This window comes from Phalacrocorax aristotelis, chromosome Z (assembly GCF_949628215.1).
Source record: "Phalacrocorax aristotelis chromosome Z, bGulAri2.1, whole genome shotgun sequence".
Lineage (NCBI taxonomy): Eukaryota > Metazoa > Chordata > Aves > Suliformes > Phalacrocoracidae > Phalacrocorax > Phalacrocorax aristotelis.
This window is the reverse complement of record NC_134311.1, coordinates 45178998-45197402: the sequence shown is the minus strand read 5'-3', so window position 1 is coordinate 45197402 and position 18405 is coordinate 45178998. Positions and strand designations below refer to the sequence as shown.

Genomic DNA, 18405 nt, shown 5'->3' with positions numbered 1-18405 from the left:
TTCAGTATTAACACAAAGTATTAAAACACTGTGATACACATTTCATATTCTGTGGAAAACACAGCTTGACAAGATCCATAATGAGAGAAGCCTTCACTCTTACAATTTTACACCTGAACTCTTGAAAACATTTTCAGCTTTTTAGGTAATACAGAAACCAATTTCAGTGTGTGAAGTTTTCTGAGAGCAGCTTAGATAGAAAGGCCACACTCTGTCAGGGAAAACTGAAAGCACATCAAAACCAAATAGAAGTGGGGATAAGAAGTGAAATTTACAGGATTTTTAGCTCCACCTAATGGTCAGAAAGGAAAATATTTTCCTGGCCACCTATTTGCTGTATGGTCCCTGTTTGAAGACATAACTGAGGAGGGTGCATCAAAGCAATGACATCATTATATCAAAATAACATTAAGAGTAGGACTTACAGCAACAATAACCAAGAAACACCAGCGACTTTACCTCATCATTCAACAGGTAATGGACATTCACTATCCGTGGAGCTATTATCAATGTTTACTCTGGCAGTTTCCAAAGAACAGGCCATGATGACTGTTACTGCATGTGTACATTAAATAATAGGAAAGATCCTTAGTGGGCATAGCACTTGAGGGAACTACACAAACTTACATTGGTGAAGATCTGGTCATTATGTTCTGCTTTATTTGCTGAAGCTTTGTTCCAAATTGTACCAGTTACTTGTGTAACACACATTCTCTGGATAAAAACAAAGTCCTTCACGCATGCCACTCAAAGATCTATGTACTAATTCATTACATACTTGCAGGTGGTTTTTTTTCGCCAGGCATGAACTTGGAGAATAGATCATGAGGCCAAGTCAGTAACACACTGTGGATCTTTTTTTTTAATATATAGATATGCACAAATTCTGTATTTACTCCAGTGCATGTAATGAAAAACATATTTCTTTTAAGTTTTGAGAAAAACATGGAAAGGTATCTAGGGTTGCATAAGATGGATTCTTATAGTAACTCACTCAGTTTGAATATTCATGTGAACACTGCAATACGTAAACTAAAAAATATTCTCCTGAAGTGCCATAAATTACTAAGGAAGGTTTGAAATACTTTGTCCTTTTCAAAAAAATAATGCTGTTCTCACGTATACAATATCTGAATCTATATGCACTGTATCTTGACTAAGAGATATAAAGTACCTTCAATAGTGGTAGATCTGTACAGAAAACCTTTTACTATTATGGCAATTTTAATTTTGCAATGTGCCTCTGGCTCTAGGTACTAAGTCACCAAAAATGGGCAGATTTGGGCTTAGTTAAAAATTTTCTGTGAAGGACCTGAACACAGCTGAAATGTGGTCTGACTTGTTTAGTCATTTGTTCCAGAGACAGGTAATTCTGTCTCAGACTATATGCAAAAGCAGGTAACTTCTCCATGTTTCCCTACTAGGTAATTTGATAGGAGATGAACATATATGACACAATTAAGATCACTCTTGCTCTGTTATCTAATATGAGAATAACAAAAACAACTAATAACATATCACAATATACTTTAAAAAGCATTTTATACTCTATTCTATTAAATAGGATACTGGCTTAATGTTCATTCTAGCTGCAGATACCATTATTTTATTTCCTTAGGAATTTATGTCCACTTTCTTTTTAAAAAAAAAAAAAAAAGAGGAGAAAACGAGGATTAGATAGACAAGAAATATGAGAAGGACCTAGACATATGCTAACAGAAATAGTTTTAATAAGATGGAAAAATATAGAAAATAATGTTTTAAAAATTCTTAGTTTGTTCTGAATTGAGAAGAAAGCTTGCTGTACCTAAGTCAAAGCTACTCCAACTAACTTGTTATTAGAATGTGTTGTTGTCATTAACATAATTTTAAAGACAGGCTGTTCTGCAAAATTTTGTAGGTGTTTGAAAGAAAACCAGTATACTCATAATGGAAACACATGGAAGTACGGAATATACAATACCAGTTTCTCATTAAGGTACTTAGTGATTCAGATTCTAATTATACTAAAGCTCCTTCACATCTTTTTTAGCAGTATAAGGAACATTTCTATTTCCAGAGTTTTGCGAACAGGAAAACTGTATGAATTTTAATGTACAAATAAGTTGAGACTTCAAGCTACAGTACAGAGCTATTCTGAAATTGTTTAAGATTACTACACCTTTATTCAACTGTCCATAAATGCATGTAATATAAAACGCCAAATGAACAGCTTCTGCTGGTGTACAACAGTATCCAGTTATGAACCTATAGAACTCTTTATCAAATATTAATCACTCTATCATTTTAAATATACTCAAAATAACAAAAATTAATATAAAATTAATGGTTTATACCTTTCATGTTTTGGAAGTGCCAAAGAATACTAGAATTATGCAAAGTTTGCGCTCTCATCATACATACATTAAAAAGAACACATAAATACCACTGTGCTGCAATAAGTACCTGAGAAGTTATATACCCACAGAATGCCCTACAGCATGCGACATCAGTCCATGCTCTCAGTTAAATCTAGTTACTCTAAGCCTGTCTTGCTTGGGCAACACATAAGCAGGGCTGACTACCTTATCAGGCAACTATTTCTGAAATAATTCTTATCAGCGTATTTCACCCAGTGCTAACCATACATTTATTCTTGCTATTACTAATTTTATTTGTAAAATAAGTTTTGCTTTTGGACAATTCAAGGAAAATCGGTTGTTTGTGTTTGGATTATCTCAGATTGAAATAAAGTCTTCACAGGGATCTGCAATGTTTCATGTAACAGTTAAATGAAGTCTGAAAACACTGTTTTAGCAGAGAGTTATTTTTCTGTTTGAGCCCTAAGTTTTCTAGTTAGTCAATAGTAATATAAAAGTACAACAATACTTTGCACTTTTTACGTGTTTTTATCCTGATATCTCACAATGTTACAGAAAACACTATTTATACAAAGTTATAGTTAGCATAGAGAGATTAAGGCATTTATACAAAATAGTTTAAAAGCCCAGGGAAAGAAGTAGAAATACAGTGGCTGTGTGTATTTCTTGTGCCTTTGTGACATGCTCTGCCTATCAGATTTTGCTATTTCTTGAAAAGATGTAAATGAACAGCATGCATCTGGAACATATCTGCACATTCCACTGCCAAACAGCACTGATTTGATCATATACCTAGGCTGTCTCTTAGTTATGTGATATGTAACAAAATCAGGAAAGAAGTGGAAAACTGGCAAAGATTCAGCAAAAAAGCACAATGAGCAGTTACTCTTCTGAAAAAAAAGCAAGGAAAAATACATGGAGCAAAGAGAACACAAACTTCTAAGGTCATGACTGAAACCACCACCCACGGTAAACTGCAGAGAACTCTATTTGCTTCAGAAAGATAAAAGGCTGTGTCACTCCTAAGCCACTGACATAAACCTTGGGTAGGGAGATATCCTACCTCATTCCTCACTCATCTGATGCCAGAAATATGTTACAAGGTCATCCCCCAGCTTTTTCAAGCAGGGGAGACAAAACTTGAACAGAGACGCCTCTGGGAATGCTGCAGTCTTTTGTGTTCAAATGAAAACACCATTAGCTGAGAAAATAAACGGGCTGGGCAGCATTCATCTAGCTAACTGTTTAACTGTGGAGCCCTAAAAGAGAATCACTTCTGTGTTCTCCAAAGGATCAAATATTCTATTTCTATGTACAAACCAGCCTCTGCACCCAGCCTATTCTCACATCTGACTTCTCACCCTTTTCCCTGTAACACATTTAGTAAATTAAAAAGGGACTGTGAAAGGAATAAAAATCCAAACATACACACCCATTTGCTGTATTTACATATGCTCTGGAACATGGGATGAAACTCCATTATTGTCCCTGAGTGATCACCTTTCCCCTTGAGGGAAGGGTCTCAGGTAGGTGATTCAAGGATTACAATCTTAAGAGTGGATTTAGCTTCTAAGTTCACTTACTCCAAATGTAAATCATTAAGATTTTTTTAAAGAAGCCTGAACTGTCTGGATGAGCCAGCTCTACCTGCTGTCCCACATCTCCAACAGTACTTACTTCCTTCCACAGTAACTAGATCTGCTATGAGTATGCAATTGCTTTTCAGAGGTACTTTCTGAAGGACCCCTTAAGCTGACTGACTAGCTTGGGAAAGAAATGCTCTTGCTGATGCCTTTCTTTTGCTAGCAAAAGCATTTGTGAAGCTACAAGAAAACTAAACTGTGCTTTTTTTTCTTTTTTTACTATGTTAGCTGCTTCTCTTTATTCACTCCGCAAGAACGTGGACTGTCTTGCCAGCATAAAAGTGGTAAGAAGAGAATTTAGAACTAGGCACTGGGATGTGATGGAGGCTTCCTCCCTTGGCTTGAAGTGTTTGTGGAATTACAACCTGAGTTAATGGGTCTCAGATTGCTTTAGACATCTGTCTCTGCAGACATACTAAATCTAGTCTTCATTAGTTTGTAGCGAAAGATCCTAGCATAAGAACTGCTTAATAGGAAGCTTTCCTCCTCATATATATCCTCACAGGGTGGGATGGCTGAGGACACGTGGCTGTTACTGAGATTAGATAATGGGATAAAAGGAAAGTAGTGGCTAGAGGAGGGGGAGAGTCAGAGAACAGGAAGTAGTGAGAAAGCTACAGTCAAGCAGCAGAGGCCTGTGGTTAACTCTCAGGGAGAAACCCCCACACTGTTAGTGATGAGTAACTGATGCCATGCAGCTCCCAGACACCTGGGTGCATACTTAAAGACCCTCACAATAGCTCTAATCCCCAGCCACCTCCCTGCTCCCTTCTCAGAAAGCATTTTGCACTTCCCTAGTGTAAGAATTGTTGCTCCTCTAATTCCTAAATGAAAAAATGTTTATTTTTATTTGCCTCCATTTCCTTTTCTGTTTTGTTCCATTTTCTAGGAGCATACCCATTTCCAAATGCATCTCTGAGACTTAAAAAGGAACATACTGTTAGTATTGACAAGCTTTCCACACCTACCTTTTATCTTTCTGTTAAGGATAAATGAAATAACAAATTAATTTTGCTCAGTGTTATGCACTGCCAATCAGTCCTCACAGGACCAACAAAGGGGTAGTTGGGTAGCCTCTATTTTTTTAAATAAATGAGCTAATTGTTGCAGTTAATCATAGATGTTGAAGCCAAGAAAAATCATTAGCTCATATTGCCTTCTTTAGACTACACAGGAGTAAACAATGCTTCTCAGAAAAACAGTGAAAAACTAAGTATCTACCATTATTCAGTGGGTTCTGTTGGTTATTGCTACATGGTAACGAACTATGTCTTATTTCACATTAGAATTTGTATTGCACTATATTCCAGCCATTATTTCTTGTTGCTTTTCTCTAAATTAAAACTCCTATTTACTCTTTCTGAAGGTCCTTATTTATTCTAATCAAGTCAATCCAGATCATTTGATAAACTAAGCAAGTTACGATCTTTTAGTGTCTCTGTAAAACAACCTCTCCAGGTATTTTCAATATGTTCAGCTGAAATCATAGCATCTCTAAACTAAACTGTATATGTATTTTCTTTAACACTGCTCTTTTCAGTACAAAATACTTATAGATATCTTGGTAACGCAGTATTCCCCATGGACTGCTAATCATTTCTGCTCCAGACTATCAATATCTCCTCTTTTATATGAATCACTATGATATTCTCCTTACCTTGAATATTATTTTATGTAAGTTACACACCAGAAACCAAATCAAGTTCACAGTCACTTTGCTGTCATTATTGTATTGCAAAAGTCTAAATGGAACAAAAACAGTAATCCATGATGACAAGTATGACAAAAACAGTGAAGATTTAAGATAGTGAGAATTTCAGGGTCTATGGTACTGAACTGGTTACAAGAAATGAGTTTTCTTGGAAAGGAAATTAAAAATTGGGTTATGTTACACAGCCAATAAGACCTAGATAAGTACCCACAGGTTCGACAGGCGAGGGACAGAGTGAGCCAGCATAAACTGACCCAAACTTTAAAACAAAATTTATGTTAAGAGATATTCCTGTCAGGATAGGATCAATTATCTCAGCAATTATAGGTAGATCAAAAGTCACATAAATCACAAACCCGAATGTACTTACAAAACAACTGTCTTTTGTGTGTTTTCGCTCCTGCACACTGGCTGGTCGGGTCTGACACGCAGTAGTATAGGGAACATACAGCTGAGTAGAGGGAAGTGGCTGTTGTTAACAGCAAACCCAGGAATCTTAAAAAAAAAAAACAAAAACAAAGCAAAAGCTAACAGCAAAGACCAGACAACGGAGACTCCTAGCAGAAACAGACATTGGGAGAACTTTGTGCTTACTTAAAACCCCATTTTTTATGAGTTGCCAAAACTAAGAGGTACCATGCTCAATCCTTTTTTTTTTTTGAGGAGTAACCTCTCTTTTTCAGCTGCTGAGAACTCATATAAGAATAGTCGAGGGAATCCTAAGTATTTTGAAAACAATTTTAAGACCCATTATCTTCTAAGATGGAGACAGAGAGACTGTAACAGAAAGCTTTTAAAGGGAAAGGGAACATGGTGTTTCCAGAAAAGTAAACAGAGAAAGCCTTAGGAAGATATAGGTCAAAAAATGCTGCCATGTTTCATGCAGAGAAGATTGAGATAACCTGATTTTTAAATGAATAATTTCAAACTATTCCTGAATTTAGGCCAGTATTTTAAGCAGCATATGTTAATTCACTAAAGAAGTCTGTATAAAAAAGGGATCCTTCGGCTCCCCTGCTGGTATTTATGAAGACCTTTCCAGCAAGAATTTAGGTTTTGATCTTGCAACACGGTGACAAAACATACAAGTCTGGATTGAAATTCTGACACTGACAGACAAAATGGTGATTTTCAGGTAGATGGGTTTGCTGAAATAAAGTTGTTAATTACAGCTACTTTTTTAATTAAAGTGAATCAGATACATGTTTTAAGCTGAAGCTATGTATAACAATAAGCATATGTTTATTCTGTCACTGATTAAATTATTAAAGCCAGAAAGAGCTTGTGAATCTTCAGTTTCCACTTCATATCATACAGTCTGAGAGAATAAACTGAAATCATATCCAGCTGTACAATAAGATGAAACACTTGGACTCGGAGCTTTCTATGTTACACAGCTATTCAAAAGTAAGGAATGATGAGGATCTTCCACATACTAGTGACAGTATTACTTCAAGAAATTTTTAACAGATCGTGATTAGCAGAACTCCTTGAGCCAGCAGGTAACCATCCCTTTGTTCATTTTTGTTGTCTGCTTTCTGGACAAAATTGCTATTCCATATGTCAACTCCAAGAGTCAGAGAAGATGAAGTGGTGTCTGATGTCATGCCCCTAATTCTTATGACTGTAGAAGCAACTACAGGATTAAGGAATGAAATCTTCCAGCAGTTTTGAAGAAATTATCAAGTGCTCAGCCAGGGATCTGTAAAGGGACTATATTTTTATTCCCAAGGATCTGAGTAAGCTTATTACAAACTCAATCTGTATAAATCCTCACCTACACATGTCAGAGGCACCCAAAGTGAAGAAATTATTTGCTCCCATGAGGCTAAAGAATCAGGCCTTCCTGGAGCTGTAGATTTGACAATTGGTAACAAATGGAAGTCAAGACAATTCTTGAAATCTATCTGAACCCACCCTGAACAGGGTTGGTTTTTTTTTTGCTGCCAAGATTAAAATTAAACAGACCAATTTGCTGTAATGTAAAATACTTAAGTTATAGGTTTTCAGTATCAGTCACAAACTACCTGGCACATGCATGCTACAGAGTATTATTTTTGAACACAAAAAAATGATGCTTAGATTATCTGCTCCTGTTAAAAGATAATAATTGCAGGTTGGATCAAGTAACTCATGATATTCCAGAAAAAACCCTACTATTTTACATGCAAGGATGCCTCTGGGCCAAAGAGGTACAAAAAGACATAAATTAGCTGCCTTTCTCTTGGCCTTGTTCTATTCTTTGGGTAGGTGGAATTTAATGATGGCAGAAGCAATGTATGACTCGCTACTACCAAAAGGATGGTCATCTCACTTTCTGTGACAGTTGTGGTGCTCAGTGACTTTTTGGGGTATTTTATTCAACTTACAAGTTCAGAAAAAAATGAATCAATTAAAACATCCCTTGAGTTTCCCACCAGCTAAGTGAATTAAATGGGCTTAGTGGAACATCTGGTGATTGTCAGAGCTGCCATGAAGCAATAGAAATGTTCAGTGAGAAAGGAAGACACAGTTTTTATTTATGAGGGAAAAGAGGGCCCTGCAAGACTGGACAACCCAACTCAACAGCACTCTGATCAGCAAGCAAAAAGAGGCTCTTCAGGTCTGTAGGGCCAGGCCCCATGGCACTCAAATCATGGGAAAGTGCCCCTGCAAAAGCACAGCGCCAGGTGCTATGGTACTTTGCTCAAAAGAAAGGGGCCCCACAAAAGCAGAAGGCCAAGACCCATGGCACTGAGCTCTGAGGAGATGGCCACCCTGAGAGCACATGTTCAGCCCCATGATAGTCAAAGCAGGGCAACAAGGCTGTGCAAGATCAGAGTGAGAAAGCCCCATGGTGCTCTGCTACACACAATGAAAGGAAACAGTGGGAATAGCCCCAGGAAAAGAAAGCAGCAGGGGTAGGGATAGCCATGCCACCTGTGAGTAACACCAATACTTTTTCCTGTAGTTTTCAGGCCTTCATTTTCTTTTACTGCCCGATAATTAGACTTAAGAGGACCAGGAGCCCTTGAGAGCCAGTGCATGTCCCAGCTGCTGACACAGTCCTGGTTTCACCAACACCTGGGCCTTTATTCTAGTCTTGCCAGCGGGGTGGCCTCTTCTTGGCTGGAGAAGAGGCTTCAGGGCTGCCTGCCCTCCTTTTCAGGTGTCGCCGTGGCTCCCCAGGGGAGCGTTCAGTGCCCCGGCTAACAGGAGATGGACCTGCCGCGTCCTCCTCAGGCTCCTCTTGCTCCCTGGCAATAGGAATGGGGGCAGAGAGATGGCTGCCAGGATTCTCATTATGGGCAGCTGCTGCAGTTCTGGGGAGGTTGAAATCATTGGTTCCTTCAGGGCTGATGGGGGCAGCCAGGCCAGGTGTGGAAGACCCTTCTTGGGAGGCAGTAGAGCTAGTGGAAGCCACGGGGCTTCTGTCCTGCCCCCCGGCAGCCTGGGTGACCTCCAGGACCAGCAAACGGCGGGCCTCCCCACTGCACTGCTGCACAGCAACATCAATAAGCTGGTGCACAAATGTCGCCGTGTGTGTTTGGAGGGAGGACTGCAGCAGCTGGACCAGTAGATCTTCATCCAGCCCAAAGAGAATCAGGAGAGACACGATGAGGCCCTCCACTGTGGCTGTCCGTGAATGCTGGTTCTCAAAGATCAGTCCCAGCTCCTGATGCATCCAAGTCAGAATAGGCTGGAGGAGACCTGGGTGGTTCCCAAAAAGGTATGCCCAGGTACTGGGCTGGAGGTCACCCTCAGGAGGGCTGGGCAGCAGCCCTGTAGGCTGTGATGGTGCTGCTGCAGGGTGATGGAGGCTTTGGGTAGCTGGACCATCAGGAACTCCTCCTGCCTGGCATCTGACTGCTGATGGTTCTGCAGGTGGTGTGATGACATCCTCATCAAAGTTGTCATCTGCCTGCACCCAGTGCATTATGGAGAGGATAATGCTCTTGCAGAGGGGGCACTCTGGCTTCGTCTCAGCCCACTGCAGGATGCACAGATAGCAGAATTGGTGGAGGCATGGTGTCACATAGCTGGTGTCCTCCCATCTGTCCAAGCATATTGGACAGCGGTTTTCCAGCTCCATGGCTGTGTTCTCCACATGCTGCGGTGGGCTTGGGGGATCTTGAGATGTTGAGCCATTATCTGCAGCAGCAGGTGTTGCACTAGAAAAAGAACAGAGCCCACAGTCATTGACCGGCCCAGGGAAGGGTGCAAGAAATGCCCAGGTCCTTCATGAAGGAAACCCTCCCAGCTTCCCACGGTGAGGTATCCCTGCACAGCTCACCTCTGCTGCTGCAAGCATACCTCCCGGGTGCCCCGGCTGCCTGAACCTGGTAGGGCCAGGAAAAAATCCTTCGATGGCTCTGGGGTTTGGCACTAAGACCTGTCCAACAATGCCCCAAGCATGATGCCAGCACCAAAGGCTTCACTCAAGACTCCAAACCTCACAAGCTTGCTCAGCTGGAGTGCAGGTACAAGCTGGCTGGGTGAGACTTAGCATGCAGATATAAGCACCGAGGGACCTGTGGTCACAGTCTGTTGGTCAGTGAACATCATAGTCATTACAGCTCCTCCCTTGGTGACATCAGAGCCCATCACTCAGGGATGTCACTGTCCATTGCTTGGGGACATCACATGGGCCATCCTCATCTACAGCAGTCCCCCAGCAGCACTGGGGCCCCAGCACATGTGTATGGGGTTACTGTAATACCACTGCCCACTCCGTCCCCCCATCTTTTGCCTTGTGCTTGGCCTCATGCCAGCCACTGAGGCCTCAACCATGTCTTTCCTGGGCCCCATCAGGTTGCTCTGACCATGGCAGATGTCTCTAGGCACATATGGTACAGGGGGTTCATGGGATAACAGTTCATGCCTCCCTTGGAGGCTGTAGGACAAGTCCCACAGGCTCTGCCCATGCCCAGCACTGCTAGCCAGCCCTTTGGGCTCCCCTGCTTCCTCCCCCAGGGCAAAGAGAACACTTGGCTCGCTGTTATGAATTTTCACCTATCCTTCTCCCCTGGCCAGAGGGCACAAGGGTGATCCCCCTCTCAACACATATCAGGCCTTATCCAGGCACTATGCCCCATTTGGGGTCCTAGACAGGAAGGAGGTCAAAAAACCAGAGGGGCTCAGGGGAGGCAAGGAGGGTCTGTGGGGCCAGTTCACCATGGAGCAGAGAAGGCATTAGGGTACCTCACAACATGCCCTGGTGCCTGTGGGGAAGGCATCAAGGGGACAGGGTCAGGCTCTTCCGAGCACTGCCTGGTGGGAGGGTGAGACAGTGACATCTGAAACTAGATATAAGGAATCAAAACCAAAATCCCTGTGATGATCATTAAGCACTGGAGTGGGTTGCCCAGAGAGGAGGCGAGATCTCTGAGCCTGGATGTTTACAAGATCTGAGTGGCCACAACCCAGAGCACAATGATAACAAGCCTGTGAAGGGATGCTCACTTAAGTCCTGGAAGAGAAAGCATTGCCAGCAGGAAATGTAGCAAAGGTTTCCAAAGGAGCACATATAAGCTTCTATAAGCTGCAATGTCAGAAGACCACTTCTCTTTCCTTCCTGGGGCATCCTTCTAGTGTTTCCAGCCTCCCCAGTCTCAAAACCTGTGGTAGATGGTTAGGAGGGGTCCTGCTGTAACACCTGCTAGCTCCGTCAGTACTCTGGGATGAATGCCATCAGGCCCTGTGGACTTAGAGACATTCAGCTGACACAACTGCTCCCTTACAACTTCAATGACATGCACTCCCAGGCTCTCCAGGGACAAGGCATGCCCCTCTGAACCTGTCTATAATGCTACAGCTTCCCATCTTACAGAAAATGCACCAAGCACTACTCAGGTACCTAGCATCCCCTGCTAAGTGAGCAGCCTTGTCTGGGCAGACAGCTGACAGACCTGCCGAGGTCCCTTTCTGAGGTTTCCGCCCCCCCCCCCCCCCAGGAACAGACCAACACCTCACAGAAGCCCCAGCACCACAGGACAGCGCCCGCCGTGGACAGCACCCTGCAGACCCTTAACCCCCGCCGCCGCCTGCCTAGCGGGCCTCCCGAGGCACCCTCCCCTCCCCCCACCCTCCGCCTCCCCGTCCGCCGCTGGGCCTAGGCGGGCACGCTGGCGCCTGGGCCGCAGGCCGACGCGGCCGCGCCCACCCGGACGCAGCCCGACAGCCGCCTGCGCCCCCTGGCCGCTGCAGCGACTGCTGTCCCAGACCCGGCCGTCGCCACCGCCTCCTTTCGGGGCGGGCCCTGGATCCGCCTGTAGGCGTTTGCAGGGGAGAAAGTAACATGGTGGCCGCTTCCTCCCTAGACAGGAGCGGCGGAGGGTCCGGCGGCTCCTGAGGAGGCGTCTGGCGCGAGGAGAAGCTCCGGGCCGGGAGCGCCGCGACCCTCGGGGCGGGCAAGGGGCGTCCGGTGGCGACTGTCGACGGGCGAGCCGGCGGCAGGTAAGCGGCCGCGGGAGGAAGGGGGCCTGACAGGCGGGGAGCGGGCGCTGGACCCAGCCACCCACCACCCGCTCCACGGGGTGCGGCAGGACGCCGGCACTCCGGCGGGGGGACCCGCGCTCCCCCGGCCCTTCCATCGCTTCCACCTCCGGAGGGAGCTTCTCTCGTGCGGCTGGAGAGGGAAGGAGCTCAGGGTGGTTCCCCTCGCGCCAAGTCGCTCCCTGGGAAGGGCTTCTTTTTCTCCTTTTTCCTTCCTTCCCTCCCTGCGCGGTCCCGGCAGAGCTTCCGTGCTGGGGCTAGCGCTTATCCGCGCCGCGGCGGGGCAGAGGCGCTTTCTGGGTTTTTACATTTTAATTATTATCATGACTATTGTTAAATTCCCCGCTGCCCTCCGCCGCGGCCGTCCCTTGGAGAGCGCTCGGGTCTCCGGGCGGCGCTCGGCCTGACGGGGTGGGGGGGAGGGTGCGGCCGGCACAGGTGGCAGGCGCTGCAGGTGAGTCCCCGGGCAGCTCCCTCCCTTTTTTTTTTCTCTCTCCATTTTTCTCTACCTTTCCATGCTCCGGCTCCTCCCCTAGGCTCCTGCGTCAGCGGATTTAACCCTTGCGAGGTATGGAGGCGAGGCGAGGTCCCGGGCCGTGCTCGGGCGGCAGTGAAGCTCCCGGTTGCCTGGTGCGTCCTGCCTGCAGCGAAGTGTTCAGACTTCTGGGCGGCGGCCTTCTCCGGTCGGAGCTGAAACGGAGATCCTGAACACCGGTGTGGTGCCTGTTAGAGGGATGCTTGAAATACAGGGGTCGTTGCGCCCCGCCCCGCCGCGCCCCGCCGCGCGGTGATAAAGGCACCTTTACTAATAGGCATGCTGTGGTTTGGAAGCTGAATGTATCATTAAGATGTTATAAAACTTAGAGGTTAGTTCTGCATATTTTGTTTTTTTAAAAAAGAGTTCAGTAAAAAACAGAAATGTAAATTTTGGCTTGCCTATTTGATTTCTGTTTTCCATGTTAAAGTGGTTACTGGCACACACAGACAGTACTGGTAAAATCTCAAAAATTGGATTTTTTAAAAAAAAAGTTTATAAATGAAGATCGGCACGTTTTTAAGTACTTACAGATAAGTTTAATGTTACATTTGGCTGATGCTTCTTAGGTTAAGGTTGGGCTCTCTATAGGACAAAGTAAATGTAATGAGATTTTCTTGGACCATGTCTTACGTGTTTGTTTTCTTGTTTAAAGAGTGCAAGGGGAGTTTCTCTCCCATCAGCATTTGTATTTTGTTGAATGAGAACTATCTAACTCAAGCAGAGTTGGGATATCCAAATGGTGATATGGGTAACATCCTTCTGACTCAAAATACATGAATTCTTATCTGGAGTAGCAGTGCTACATATTGTTGAAATGCAGTGCTTGAAATGGTATATTTTAAGCTTGGTTCTTTCTTAGGTCTGCCTTTGGCCAGTGGAGAAGTGAGTTTGGAATTCAACCGCAATATGCTTTAAGGGCAATTGAGTTCCAGTGTTAGCCTTGATGCATGTGTCTGGGTTTGCTTAAAAATAAAATAAGAAAAAAGTCTTGGTAGGATGAGGTAGGAAAGGTATATTGCCAGAGTTGTAAGAAGAAGGTAAGGTAGTCTTTTGACTGTCATGTAAGATCAGATGTCTTATTTGTTAAGCTTTCAGATAAATTTCAACAGAAGCCATAGGCATAGAGTAGTATGTGTAAAGATTAGTGTGTTTGGTGGTCTTCTTACTGGTTTCATGTAGCAGTGTCTCCTTTTCTGACTGACTTAGCCTTCTGACTGAAATAGCAACAAAAAGCACCTGTAAACTCTAAGTCTGGCATCTTTTTGTTTAAAGGAAGCTTGCAGTATAGAAATCTATGTGGTAGAACTTGTTTTTTCCTGTGCTTGCTGTTTTTCCAAGGCATGGATTACCCTCCTTCAGCATGCAGCTTTCTTGAATAATATTCAAGATCCTGCAGATCTTAGTGTAGGTGACCTCTAAAATAGTTTGTGGGGATCACAGTCATAGTTATTAAATTGCTTCCCATGTGACTTGCCAGATAGTTGTCCATTATTGCTTATTCAAATCTGTAAAATGAAAATCAGTTTGCTGCACTGTGCATCGTGGGAACTGCTTTTTTCCTATAGTGCTTCAGACTGTAAACTGAAGTCTTTGGATTTTTTTTTTTGTGTGCTTTTGAGCTTCTGTCTTGCTACAAAAATCATTGGTCTCTCAAAATTGGTGCACTTGATTATGCAGAAATGCAATGCTGCTTTTTTCATGTAGGATAAAGTAGTAGTGTTGTTGGAGATATTCCACACCCATGATGGTAATGAGAGTGCTTGCTTTCTGCAAATTTGTGGAGATCAAGGCTCACAGCTCTGACCTCTGTGCAAATGGTTGTTAGAAGCAAAGTAGTTAGTTCAAGACTGTTTCTGGACTACAGCATATGTTGTGGTGCAGTGTGACTGTTTCATGTTCAGTTATTCCTGTGACTGCATCTGTCACAAAATGTGTGCATACAGACTTACTTATTCTAAAGTTTCAAGAATACAGTTACACTGTGCTGTGCATTCCAAGCTGGAATAGAGCAGAAAGTTTTGTCTTGGTTAATATCTCACTCTAGTCCTTTGTTTCTGCTTACAGGCTCTTCAAGGGTATAAATGTGGTCCTGATGCTTACTGTTTGCTTTGGTAGGCAGGAGACTTGAAAGCAGTTTTCAGAATTGCAAAGATTAGAATGGTGTTCTCTGTTTATGCATGTGGCTCTTCGTGTTCACTCTATTTTTTAAGAGCAGCAAACTCAAAGTTGTTGATAGCCACAGTAAAAACATACCCCCATGATTTCTTGCCTGAATATTGACTTGTATGTCATTAAAAATTCTATTTGCTTTGTTTCAGTTAAATGCAGTGAGCCAGTTTTGCCTTATTCTGCTTTCATCTTCACATTTTGTGACTTCAGTTACTTTCCTATATTCTCAGAAACCTCTCTAAAGAGACTTGATGCTTTTCAAGCATCAGCCAAAAGCCTGTGTTTTTCTGTCTAGAAGATGTTAAAAATAGTGTAAATGAGGGATTGACATGCAAATTAAGTTGTTCCGTTCTGGCAGCAAAAGCTGAGTTTACAATGACAAGTCTAGAAAGTAGTAGAAGCTTTCTTCCTCTTGAAATGAAAGCGTTTTCCAGTTGTGAACTAATTGTAACTCTACTACAACACTTAGCCATTTTTTACCAGAGAAGCAAAGAACCCCATGTTTTTGCTTTTTCTCGGAACCTACACATTTCAGTGATAGCTTTTGCCTTGATAATTAATTACAGCCTTTGATCAGTAATGCTTAAACTGAAGTCTAGCCACAGATTCATTCTTCAGTGCTCCTCTTCCCCTTTGCAAGTCTTTCATGTTGAGGCATTGTGTGAGTCCTGAAAGCAAGACTTTTTTTTTTAAAACTTTTTTTTTTCCCGTTTCCTTCCCCTGTTGGGCAACCCAGTGCTGCTATTCCTGGTGTCACATAACATGGCTCCAGCCTTCTTTGTTATTCTCTTGGGGAAGAAACTGTACTGTCACCCAGATAAGAAACCTGACATAGGTAGAAGTCTTGCGAGTAAGATATCCTCCAGCCATGGCTATATAATGTGTGAACTATATCTTTCTGCTTTAAGACGGGATAAAAGTGTGGTTGAAGCTGGGAGGGAGAGAACCACAACTAGAGAGCAGCGACCTATGAGCAGCATATGAAGAAAAAGGGGATCAAGCACTTAATTAGTGTTTCAGGAAAAGCAAGAAATCAAGGCATCTATAGCTGTATAGTTAACCCCTGAAACCTCTACAGGATATCCATGTCGGTCTAAGAGAAAGTTATTGAGAGGAAAAATAAAGTAAGCCACGGAGTCACAGCAACAGGTTATTTAGTCGGTTACTCTAATCATCGAATGGGGCTGTTGCAAAATACGAAAACCGGTGTGGCCAGTTCTCAACCGTTGATCAGCCAGCCATCCTCGGAAGTAACAGCAGCAGCTTGACTAGACTGGGGAGTCATTTGTACCTATGCCTTCATTGTTTTCTTGACACTTGAGCTCTCCCAGTAACATTTTAAGTGATGAATGACCTTAATGAGAATATGAACTACCGGGTATCTAGATGTAAGTGTCAGAAAATTGTTGTGTTTGAAGGTTGTTTGTTTTTTTCTTGGAAGGCATAGACAATATCTCTTGCAGGTGTCCTTAAGACAAATCATAAAATATAAGCTGTGTATTTGACAGAGGAAATACTTTCAAGGTTGTGGGTGGCCTGAGAAGTGTTTAAGGTATGTAAAACCTATGTGTCTTGTAGCTGTTAAGCTTCTGATACCACTAAAGATGTGGCTGAAGAGGGATATTGACAGAAGTTAATTTTAGCCTAGAGAGTCCCACTTTTCTCAGCTCCCTTTGTCCCCTGTTATCAACGACTTTTTAGGGGGTCATTCCCAATGAAAGCCTGACTTCAGGTGCCCTCAGTTGTCATTTGAAGCTTCTCTTCCATATCCTGTAGAAGGAGTCTAGGAAAGCTAACCATGTGAGGTTACGTTTAGTTTTCTGAACAGGTCCCACAAGCATCTACAAATAAAATTTGGATTTGGCAGAAGGAGAAAGTACAAGTCATTTTCCTGTAAGCTTTTTAAGTCATGAACCGCTGTGATGTGTCTATGTGGTTTGTTAATGAATGGGTGCAGTGTGCCTCTTATTGGTCACATTCAGGTTTGTTTTCAGTTCTGAATACTAAAGGGTAAGCAGGATATAAAAGAGAAAACTTCTGATCTGCATCAACATGTTGCTGTTTTCTCAAAGTTGTTATGAAACCAGAAAAAGCAAGTCTACATGTCTCTTGTACAATGTTTACTTGCCTCGAAGTGAATTCTTGCAGTTAGAATCATCAGTGAAAGACCTGAATTTCTTCTGACCTTAGATTCTTGCATAATGTTGGGGATGTATCCTTACTTAGCTTTTTTTATTTTTATTTTTTATTTCAGTTATGCCTTAGGCTTTAAGTAGTAATTCTCCCTGTATAAGACTGATTATGTTTTGTTACATGGATAAAGTATAAACATTAACTAGAGTTTTCCAGTACTAAAAAGCTATGTAGGCAAACTTGAAGTTGTACTGGTATAAGAAAATCACAAGTCATAAACAGAACAGACTTTACAAATGAAAAATTGGTTTTGCTGGTGGTGGTGTACATACATACAGGCTTACACCAGAATAGCTGCATATTTCTGAAGAGCAGAAGTCTTTTATGCACTCCTGGCTATGCTGGTACAGTTCTAGGAATAAACCAAACCTACATTATGCATAATAAAAGGAGTATGTTGTTCAGGATTGGGTAGACCAAGTAGAAAGTTTACCTTTGAGAAAAGGCACAGTATGTGATCCATGCTTTTCTAAAACAGCAGTGTAATTTCAAACTCTGATGTATATACTTTGTTGCATTTCCACTTTGAACTTTTTTTTATAGGCATCTTCGTGTAAGATAATTACATGTGAAAGCCTTAAGTTCCTTTGGGTTTAGGTGACTCAATCACTGTGAATGTAATGACTAATGTGACACTTCAGTTTATTTTGAAGAAAACAGAAAAATCATGCACAAAGACATTTATAGGTTTTTTTCTTTCTTCTGTGAGATACAGATGTACAGTGCATGCACTGTTAATCTCAAAACCTCTCCTTCTTAGTCTCTTTGATCTAACTGATTCTGCTAGGAAAAAAATGCTTATTAAATAAGTCACTCCTCTGAGAGTGATTAACATTTTAGACTGTTTTACTAGCTATATTAATAGCCAGATGTTGCACAAATCTGAGAAGGGAAACTGCTTTGAGCCTCAAGTGCCTAATTGTTTCCTGTCTGTTTTTAAAAATCTCATCCTTAATGGGTATGCTTGCTGGATTGAACATTTAAGGTGAAATACTTTGCATTTAAGTTATCCAGGTTGGTAACTGCAAAATTATCTTATATCACTCCATTTGTATCCCTACTCTTTTTGTCTGTATTGCTGCTGTCCTACCTAGGCCTGTTAAAAAATGACAGGGAAAAAAAAGTGTAAAACTTTAGAACTGTGCTGTAGAGGGCTGTATGATGCCCTTTCTTTTGAGCAGGGACTGAAATGCTGGCTGACCTGTCAGGTAAGTACTCTGACTATGTAGCTATTGTCCCACCTGCACCTGCCCATATGCCTAATACTGGCGTATTACCAGCCAGTAATATGTTAAAGCGTACAGTGGAGCAGCATCA

At 42.6% G+C, this 18405-nt stretch overlaps 2 protein-coding genes across 9 annotated transcripts in view; one reads left to right on the top strand and one right to left on the bottom strand.

Moving 5' to 3' along the window:
* The window catches only part of DENND4C (DENN domain containing 4C), a 179582-nt gene that overhangs the window by 90493 nt on the left and 70684 nt on the right, over window positions 1–18405 (top strand). For 4 of the 8 annotated variants that reach the window (XM_075078679.1, XM_075078680.1, XM_075078675.1 and 1 more), the window contains exon 1: window positions 11961–12149. The exons of 2 other annotated variants lie outside the window; for them this stretch is intronic. The gene's annotated coding sequence lies outside the window, so the exon portion shown is untranslated. Of the gene's footprint in view, window positions 1–11960; window positions 12150–12724; window positions 13055–18405 lie in introns of those variants that run through there. 2 more of the 8 variants (XM_075078677.1, XM_075078683.1) reach the window with 2 other exon arrangements.
* On the bottom strand, window positions 4155–11550 carry LOC142050232 (uncharacterized). The gene is made up of 2 exons (XM_075078684.1): window positions 11157–11550; window positions 4155–9865 (listed from the first exon to the last, which is right to left on the bottom strand). The coding sequence occupies exons 1-2, from the start codon at window positions 11177–11179 to the stop codon at window positions 8791–8793; spliced, it is 1098 nt and encodes a 365-aa protein (XP_074934785.1). The 5' UTR covers window positions 11180–11550; the 3' UTR covers window positions 4155–8790.